Source organism: Primulina eburnea, chromosome 3, assembly GCF_022965805.1.
Source record: "Primulina eburnea isolate SZY01 chromosome 3, ASM2296580v1, whole genome shotgun sequence".
NCBI lineage: Eukaryota > Viridiplantae > Streptophyta > Magnoliopsida > Lamiales > Gesneriaceae > Primulina > Primulina eburnea.
The window spans coordinates 51279238-51290099 of NC_133103.1; the positions used below are offsets into that span (position 1 = coordinate 51279238).

The 10862-nt window shown below is 33.7% G+C and overlaps 1 protein-coding gene across 1 annotated transcript; it reads left to right on the top strand.

Annotated features, from left to right (window-relative positions):
* The first annotated feature begins 5728 nt into the window (after positions 1-5728).
* On the top strand, positions 5729-9628 carry LOC140827849 (malate dehydrogenase). Its single transcript, XM_073190705.1, has 7 exons — positions 5729-5955; positions 7261-7419; positions 7541-7716; positions 8027-8304; positions 8391-8526; positions 8659-8770; positions 9311-9628. Exons 1-7 carry the CDS (start codon positions 5913-5915, stop codon positions 9403-9405), a joined length of 999 nt encoding a protein of 332 aa, XP_073046806.1. The 5' UTR covers positions 5729-5912; the 3' UTR covers positions 9406-9628.
* The last annotated feature ends 1234 nt before the right edge of the window (positions 9629-10862 follow it).

Consider the following 10862-nt stretch of genomic DNA (forward strand, 5'->3'; position numbering starts at 1 on the left):
GGACGGTAATGCGCTATGATAAGCTATTATTAAACGCTATTAACGACGATTATGCATACCCCGTCGCTACTAGCAACGGTATATAAACCGTGGCCGATCTGATTTGGCGACGGTGTTTTAACCGTCACTAAGTAGCAACGGTTTACAAATTGGCTTTGCGACTGTGTTATAAACTGTCGCTAATTAGCGACAGTTTACTGCCGTCGCCGATTAGACCGTCGCCGTTGCTAATTCGCGACTGTTAAACAAAACCGTCGCAATGTAAATATTTATATAGCGACAGTTTTAGTGACGGTTTTAACACCGGCGCCGATTAGACCGTCGTGGTTGCTAATTTGCGACTGTTAAATAAAACCGTCGCAAAGTAAATATTTATATAGCGACAGTTATACTTTTGCAAAAACCGTCGTAATTCACTCTTTTTTTTTAGTGAACTTATATATATTTTTTATTTATCTTATACAAAAACAAACTGAGAAATTTAATTATTTAATCTTTGTTTGATTAATGTCATGATATATGACCTCTTATGTTTATGAATATTTATTCTACTCATATGACATGTTCAGTACTAAAATAAAATGATTATAAATAAAAAAAAAATTATACATTGAAATAATCATTCAATAAGAGTTATTTATACACACGATTAACCCAACACAAAAAAAAAATTGATTAATAATTAACTTGTATGCATATTTCTCGCTCACCCCGAAATCAAGTCATTCATATTATATATAATCACACAGATGTATTACGACATAGCATAGGCTCAAGAGAGAGATCCTGTTTTTTTTTTTTAATTTTACATGTCCTTTGTATTTTCCTTGGACGTCATTCTACTTGTGATACAGTGACATAAACATATTTCAATAGAGAATATATTTAAGTTTCAAATGTAGGTGTTAGCAGAAAAAAAAAAAAAAGCATTGGTCCTATGTAACCCTAAATAAAAAAACAGCAAACAAAAATATTGTTTTATTTTTTTTATGTCAAGTTTGTTCATTTATTATTTTTGGAGAAAATAATAAATAAAACATCCTAGAAATAATAGCTTCTCAATTTCCATATCTCTATACATAATTTTTTTCAATTTTTTTTCTCTCTACTGCGGCACCAAATTAGTCGTGTGATCCCAAACTTAACAGCATATCAATAATTCAATGGGGAATTTTTTTATTTTTTTTGGTTTATTAATTTGCATATTTTCAACTTTTGTCCACTGGGTTTTCAAATTTTGTACACCAATTTTGATTATTTTTGGCTTTCACTCTTATTCTTTCAGAGTGTTGACGTAACACGATTCGACATCATAAAATGCTGACTTGACATTGAAAAAAGCTGATTTCATAGAATTTTTTTTATTTGTTCGATGTCACATCAACAATCGAGCCAAAATAATCAAAAATTGAAAGATAATATACCAAATCAAAATTTGAAAATTCAGTGAATCAAAAACATAAATTAGGCCGGTTAATCGGGGAAAAAAATCATTTTCTCTGTTTTAATGCCCAAGAGTTGGCGTCCACTGCTAACAATAATTGATATAAAGCACGCATTGGGTTGAAGCCCTAATTAGCTGTAAAGGGAAGCAAAGACAAGAAAATGACCATTGCTTTGAACTTTCTTTACAAGAAAGCTGGTATGGATTGCCGGCCAAACACATTATATTGCTCATGCATTGGAATTAAAAGGCATCACCAAAACAATGAAAAGGTTTCTATTGTTTTGTGAATTTGCCTAAACTCGATTTTTTTTTCACGCTAAGTCGTATTTTTCTCGAAGTGCTGATATAACATCGGATATTATTGACATAACGTCAATATAGCAGCAAATAATGTTGACATATATCTGATATCATCATATCAAGATTCTAGTTAAAAATCTGAATAAACATGCCAAAAGAAATTCGATTTATTCCACTAATACCAAATTTTCCCAATTCTTTTATTTCAAATTGTGCAGTTAAAATTGAATACAAAATGTCCATCACTAAATTATGAAGAGCAGGTCTTTTGTGAGACGGTTTCACGAATCTTTATATGTGAGACGAGTCAACCCTACCGATATTTACAATAAAAAATAATACTTTTAGCATAAGAAGTAATAATTTTTTCATGGATGACCCACATAAGATATCTATCTCATAGAATACGACCCGTGAGATCGTCTCATACAAGTTTTTGTCAATTATGAATTTAAAGCATAAATTTGAAAGTAGCCAACCCTAATGTAGGACACCAAAAACACTTACCTTTACTTTTTAATATTAATGTAACCCTCTTTTTAGCTAATCAAGTTGTCTTACTTTTCAAAAAAATTAAATCTATATCCTTGACAATATGACATCAAATCCTACTCATCATATTCTTCAATCCAACTTTATAGTGTTTGAAATCCAATTGAATGGTGGTTCAAAAAAAAAAATCGAATTAAATGGTCCTCAAAAAAATTAATCGAATCAATTTTACTTGATCGAATTTGAGATTGCATTTCCTTCTCTAATTTTCTATATTTTTTTTTAATAGTTTTGAAATATTCTATTTTTTTCATAAGTTAATTCAATTTAACCAACTATTTTCCACCAATGTCATCAGATTAAAATCAAATTCAAATGGTCGAAATCGAATCTTATGATTAATTTGAAAAAAAATTGTTCTTGAAATAGTAATTAATATCCCAAAAATTTCAAAATAGCTTTCTATATCATTAATTTTTTTTTTGAATACATGTCTTCTAATAATATAAACTAACGGGTCGTGTCACGTATCATGATCTGATCATTTTTTTAATTAAATTGAAATAATACCTGAGAAGATAAGATATATGATCATGAAAAAGTTGTAAAATATGGAATTGAGTGGTTAAAGGACATTTTTCAAATTATCAAAAACAAAACCAAAATACCAAAAGTTTGTTAGTATAAGGTTTAATTTTACCACTTTTTCATTGTTAGAAGTTTGGAATCCATCTTGCTTTTCCTTCTTTTTCTTTCTTAATCATGTCAAAAAGCAACAACACATGATTTAATTCATCCATTAAAAGAAAAAAAAAATTAAAATTATTATTAAAATTAAAATAATAAGACTTGACCAACAACATAAAAACTCTTCAATTCCCTATTGGCATGCATGTGCTTCTAACTCTCTCCAACAAATCCTTGAGCCTCTCAATATACTCTCACAAACAACAATTTTCCCATGTCCAATTCCAATCCCTCAAACAAAATCCTGCCCCTCAGAAAGGCCTTGAAGAACATAAAAAACAACCTTCAACTAAAACGATACTCGTCGAAAATCGTCAGCATCATCAACGCTGCTCGAAAAAGATGTATTATCTTCTCTCGATCCATCTCTCGTCTCATTTACACCAAATTTCGCACTCTCACCAATCGCGCCCGGCTTAATTCCAACAACCGCCACCATTCATACAAAAAATTCTCGTTCATATATATCGACGAACTTTTCCAAGGTAAAACCCTATCAGCTAAACCATTTGAAACTAAAGAAAACATTGTTCCTTCAAGCAGTACAAGTACCATCACAAAGTCACCTCAAGCTATCAACACCACACTTGATGTTCCGAATCTTCGAAAACATCATGTTAACGTCGAAAGTTCTATAGATCATGAAAATATCTTGTTTGAAGGAAAAGGCAAAGTCAAATCCGATGAAATTTCAAATAATCCAGCTGCAACAGATAAGTGGAAGATCCCTTTGCTTCCACAGTTTCGAGGCATCGACGAAAGAGCAGAAGAATTCATTGCCAATTTTCGGCAAGACATGAAGCTTCAAAGGGAGCAATCGATTCTTGATTTTGAGGAGATGTTGAAACGAAGTGTTTAAAGATATATATTACAATTTCAGCAACGTTTGAAGATCTTGGAGTTGAGATTCTTCTTTTTTTTTTTTTTTTGGGTTTTTCCAAATTTTATGGCCCGAATTTTTGAAGGGTAAACCAGTTTTTTTCTGAAATTTGTTCATGTGTTTTGTTTGTTATATATTGTATATAATAATATATATTATATACCAATAGAGGTTTACGTTTGTGAGATTTAATTTTAATTCATTCTTCTACTTTTTTGGTTTTCCGAGTGTATTGATAATAGGCCTCACTCTTTGAAAGCTCACACATGAAATACTTGCATTTGTAATAATGTGATTGATATATATTTGCATTTTCTTATACAAAGTGTGAATTAAATCATTCGATTTTTCATTTTAATGTTTAATTAATGTACGTATGAGCCTGCGTAATATTAGGGAATATTTCACCCTACACTGCCCCCATGAGAAGATCAAAGACCCAATTTTAACCACGCATATGTGGGGTCCATCAATTTCTTTAAAATCAATGGCCCAGATCCTGTGGAGGCACTGTCCCCACAGGTAACAGCGACACTACCGTAATATTAGATAGTTTGTCAGGTAAATGCTGACCAAACCAATGATGCTTAGCTGGTCTTTTCAGACAATTAGTAACACTGAGACTAAGACACTCTCCGACTCCAACGGGGTAGCATGGGGAATCATGGACAATGGACTAAAGCCGATACAATAGAATAGAAAGCCCCAAAAGCGCCATATTTTAGGAGCCAAACTATGTGATTGAATAAATCCTCTTCTATCTGTTGCGGGTCAAGGGATCCTTGAAGTCGCGCGTTGCTTTCTACCACATCGTTTCACATGAAGTTTGACCATCACATTCTTATAATTTGGAAACTCGTATAGAATTGATTCAATTATGCAATCATGAATAGCCATTGGTTCAATTGTACATAAATTAAACATCCTAATCTAGGCTTTTTATATTCTTATTTAAAATTAAAATATCCTGTGATATTTGTATGTGTAACGATTTTTATGAAAAATGGGTGAGGGAAGAAGGGCAATGTATGTGTGTGTACATATATTGAAGAAGAATTTTAGTCACATGGATAAATATTGAAGTAAATAAAATTATATCGTCTAAAAAATAACACTTTTCTTCGTCATAGAGAATTTTCAGAGCTCGATTTTATTAGATGATAAATCTGCTTGATCATCATTGGTATTTCGAAAAATTAGATTTTTATTCACATCGTTTGCTATCCCTATTCGATCAAACCATTGAGAGTCATCATGCGTTTCTCATTTTTCCAAAGATTGAAATTTGGTGGAATAGGCAGCATGGCTGTAGCAAACACACAAGAAACTTCAATTCTTTGGGGCTCAATTACAAAAGTATAAAAATGTTTGGGAGGTGTTTACAAAATGCAACTAATCTAAGGGGGTTTATGCGAATTATCCAACAATTTACTATGACTTCTATTTTTTTTTTTGTCATGTTGTCGATCGATTTATAATAATATTAATTTTCATTTTTAGATTTTATTTCTTTTTTATTGAAATAGCAAAATGATGACATGTCATAAAAAATTACTAATATAACAACATACAAATACGTTTATGTTACGTCCGATTTCGCGTCAATACTTCAATAAAAAATACAAATTAAAAAGTATATAAATTAAGGCAAAAATTTGTGTGAGACTGTCTCGCGAGTCGTATTTTATGAGACGGATCTCTTATTTGGGTCATCCATGAAAAAATATTATTTTTTATGTTAAGAGTATTATTTTTTATTGTGAATATCGCTAGAGTTGACCCGTCTCACAGATAAAAATTCGTGAAAACAAACTACTCATAAATTAATTAACCCGCAAAAAAAAATGCGACCCCGATCAATTATTCTTATTAGCGGGCCAGACAGCCCAACGAGGACAGCAGCTAAACGACATCGTTTTCCCTTATCTTCGAATATCACCATTTTCTTGCCCAAGTCAAATGCTCACAGGTCATTGAAAACCACTCTTGCTTTTTTCACACTCAAATCTCCTTTGTCTCCGTCGATTTTCAGATCTTCGATCTACAATGGCTAAAGATCCAGTCTGCGTCCTCGTCACCGGAGCTGCAGGTGTAACTTCACGAACTGTACCATCGATTTCTGGAACTTTTGATTTTTTTCACTGGATTAAGGTTTACGGCTGATTGATATGCAGAATCGTAGATCTCTGTGCACATGATTGTTGGATTTTCATGTGCAGAGTATTTATTTTTTTAGTAGTTATCGAGTATCAACATTCGTTGATCTGATTTGTTAGATCTTTTGTCCGATTCTACTGAATTGACTCTCGGTAGTTTTATGTATGTTATAATATTTAATTTCTCGAATTATTTGTCCTGGAGTTTGGAGATCGGAACCTATGGTGTTGTAATTTGCTTTAGAACTTTGCAAGATTCCCTTTTTAATGTTTCCGAGCATTCATGATTCGACTGTTTACTTGAGTGATTTGGGGAAGTAACACTCCAGATATTTTGATGAGCAACCATGCGTAGGATCTCGCAGTCGATTAGTAAATGAGTCGAGAGTTTGAGCTTTATTTATTTATTTTTTGCTTTCGATGCAGTTGGTATCTCTTATTAAAAGTACGTATGTTTGCTAGGGGATGCAACTGGAAGAGCATGAAATGTTGTTTAAATGGTTAACTTTCTGACGTGGTCCATAAGTTTTAAGTTCTTTTATTATAGTTCTAGTCTCAGGGATGAAGGGTCTATTTTTCAAGTATGTGTGAAATATTATGTTTTTTTTCCTACTATTAAAAAAATTTGTTTGAGATAGATGTGTTTATCCCAGTATTGGAAAAAAAAACTGGTTTACCAAAATATGGCATAACCAGTTTTGTTGTAAAAATATGGTATCCACCGATCAGTTCGGCAGAATTAATGTGGTATTTCGGTTGGCGGAATCAACATTTGTATGTATTTTTAAATTTTGTCGGTCACCGGGTTGCTGGGTCCCGCCAACCCTAAAACCAGTTTCGTTCTTAAATTTTTCATTAGTTTAAATAGCACTGCACTGTAGACTCGCTTTAATATGATGCAACATCGGCGTTCGGTTGGAGAGAATCGTTGCTTCATTTTGGTGTTTAACACCATGAAGACACGATTGGAGTTGCACTAATGCTTGTATTAAGTTGTAAACTGAAATATATACGAATTGGTAGTGCACAATTTCATTTATTACTCTATCAGTTTATCTTCTGTTAGTGGAGAGACCCTCAAGCTTGTCTACTCCACATTTGCTTGTGCAAGCAATGTTGGATTGTAACATTAAATGTGTTGTTTGCTATGTAAAAGACTACGATATGCTGTAAATTCTCCTGGATTTTGTTGGATTTCATGTGAGGCATGTAGTTATTGGTTCTCGTTGGCTTTACAGGACAAATTGGATACGCTCTTGTTCCCATGATTGCTAGGGGAGTTATGTTGGGCGCAGACCAGCCAGTGATCCTTCACATGCTTGATATTCCACCTGCTGCTGAGGCACTTAATGGAGTTAAAATGGAATTGGTGGATGCTGCATTCCCTCTTCTGAAAGGTTGGTACTTTAGCTTCCAGGCTATGGTTTATGTTGAAGTTTCATGTTTATCGACTGCTTGAATGAGATTCTGGTTAAAGGAATTGTTTATGGATTGTTTCTTTTCTTGTATGAGAATCAGGTGTTGTTGCTACAACCGATGTTGTGGAAGCTTGTACTGGTGTCAGTGTTGCTGTAATGGTTGGTGGATTCCCTAGGAAGGAGGGTATGGAGAGGAAAGATGTTATGACGAAGAATGTCTCCATATACAAGTCTCAAGCTTCTGCTCTCGAGAAACATGCTGCTGCTAACTGCAAGGTGATTATTAGGAAAATTGTTGATCTTTTTGTTTCAACTTAATTGTTGTATACTACTGTCAGTGTTTGGATCAAACAAAATAATTTTTATGGAACTCACCCGCAATACTATTATTTAATATGTTAGCTGTATTGAGTATGATTTCTGATCTCTTAACAGATTAGATATTCATTTTGATACACGTGAAATATATCATTTCTACTAATCAAAAGAACCTTTTGAATGTGGGGATGAAATGTGAAACACATTTAGCAGCTTGTAACTTTGTCTGGCAAGTCTAATTAAATTCGCCTTGCTCTCTCACTTCCAGGTTTTGGTCGTTGCTAATCCTGCCAACACCAATGCATTAATTCTTAAGGAATTTGCACCATCCATCCCAGAAAAGAATATCACTTGTTTAACCAGATTGGACCATAACAGGGCCCTTGGACAGATTTCGGAGAGATTGAATGTCCAAGTATCTGATGTTAAAAATGCAATTATTTGGGGAAATCACTCCTCATCGCAGTATCCTGATGTCAACCATGCGTCTGTCAAAACTTCAGCTGGAGAGAAACCTGTCCGCGAGCTTGTTGCAGATGATGAATGGTATGGAAGTATGTTTAAAAATTTATTCATGGTCATATTTCTCAAATACCCATCCATTTTTTCTTTTTTCCTCCCAATTTTGTCAGGTTGAATGGAGAATTCATTACTACTGTCCAGCAACGTGGCGCTGCAATTATCAAAGCTAGAAAATTTTCCAGTGCACTTTCTGCTGCTAGCTCTGCCTGTGACCATATTCGTGATTGGGTCCTTGGAACTCCAGAGGTAGATGTTGACCTTTTGCCTGATCCATTGGATCTGACTTTGGAGTTCTCTCGATTTCTTATACAGTTTCATTGAACATATCAAATGGTTGATACTTAATGCATGTTCTTACCGTGGTTATACATTATTCAGGGTACTTGGGTTTCTATGGGCGTATACTCTGATGGCTCATACCATGTCCCAGCTGGACTTATCTATTCATTCCCAGTTACATGCAAAAATGGAGAGTGGTCCATTGTCCAAGGTATGTGTGTTGTGAGGGCTAAACATCAAACTATTTTTCCGTGCTGGTTATTTTGGTCTGGAATCTTATAAGTTAAACCACCAATCAATATTATGCTTTTATGGTTATAGATCGTACGATCCGTCTTCATTAATTTCTAGTACCTGACGTAGCCATTAAAGAAAAGAAATGGATGTTCTAAATGAAATTGATGCAAGGTTATTTGCGCTGGGTGATCAGGGGATGAAAAATTTATAATTTAAACAAAATTGCACCAGAGATGAGAGATTTAGGTAGTTGACATCAATTATTGTAGGTTAAGACTTCTATGATGTTGATTACTATCTGTTGACGAGTTCTCTTCCTAGAGAATTTTACACCCCTAACTTTAGTCACATTTCTTTGGTTTTTAATTTCATTGCCTTTCTGACTTCCATTGTCGAGTCACATGTAGGCTATTTTTTTGTCAACGTCATATTGCAAACGATTTTTTGAATCTCTTGAGATTTGCAAAAGGTTTTCTTTCTTCTCCTTTTGATCAATCCAATTCACTCATTTCAGGTCTTCATATCGATGAATTTTCACGGAAGAAGTTGGATTTGACTGCTCAAGAGCTCAGTGAAGAGAAAGAACTGGCATATTCTTGCCTCTCTTAGTTTCCCGAGTTGGCGCAAATTGGTATCGTCATTCCCTTTCTGTGATAACAGAAATACTAAGAGTTTTGAATAAAGCAAGTGTTATTTTCTTGTTCAATGGTTAATGATGGATATGCTACTTATCTCCATCACATCCCTTGATCTACTTTATGTCGACTTTGATCGAATACACTTCTTGACCGACTTTGAGTTGAAAAACAATCCGATTCGCCAGTCCTTGTTAGCCTAGCATTCTGTCTATCCTTGTTATTTCAATACGACTGATGTTGATTTTGAGTCGATTCACGGGAAAATTACTGGAAAATATCATTTATCACTCCTGTGTAAAAATATTTTGATTTTCACATGGTGATAAAGATATTTTTCCTAAATGATGTATTGCCTGCACACACAATACGTAGAAATATCAGTCGGTAAGAATTTGCTTCATCCATCAACAATGTAAGGGATTTGCAGATCAGGAAGGTTAGTTTCTTGTCGACCAACCATTTTATTAATTAATATATAGTTTCTATAATAATAAATAACGGATCTTTGCCAATGCGTGTACGTACTTTAAAGTAAAATATAGTATCTATGAAAGCTAATTTTATAACAATTGTAAAAAAAATTAACTAATGAAAAAATAACACGTGTAGATAATTGATGAAATAACATATTTATAATTGAAATTTTAAAAATTAATTATGATTATATTATTGAATTTTTAATACGTGTTAATTATTTAAAAACTATTCAGTGTATTACCTTATGCCATATATAATTTAATTAACATATAACATAAATGGAACTCCCCAGCCCTTGACGTATGGTTTGCCAATATAGTCGCTATCACCATCAAGTTGGCTTGGTTCGAGCTAAATTCTAATGAAGGTTGGTGGCAGCAGAGGCGCATCTTCATGGTTGTCGTCGTCATTGTTGTGGTTGCAGTTAGCATTACGCGGGTTGTGTTTGTTTCGGTTAGGTTTTTCAGCCATTTCCTACACAGATTAAGTTATTAAGAATTTTTGTACGTTTAATACTATATGAATGATAGAACTGAATAATTTGAAATCAATGAATAAAGAAAACATCTTTATTGATTTCAAATGAAAATATAAAATGACATGGAATACAATGGAAACAATATAAAACATCTAAATAACATCAAAATAACTAAATGGGAAAACTAAAACGAGAGTATCCTAATCGAACATCTATCTTTTTCCTACTGCCTCTATGGGTTCTTCATCAAGTTCTAATTCTTCTAGATCTTCCTCGGGATCCTTTTCTTCCTGCAGTTCTTGGAGGGCTTGAAGCTTGCCGGCGTTTTCATCATTGAGATCCTCCACAGTGTTCTGTACCTGTTGGATCCGAGCCTCCGCCTGCTGGCAATATTGTGTATGCTCGGCTATAGCTTTTTGTCTTTGAAGACCTCTGCGAGTTCAACAATGATACCTTGATAGGCCTTCAACATC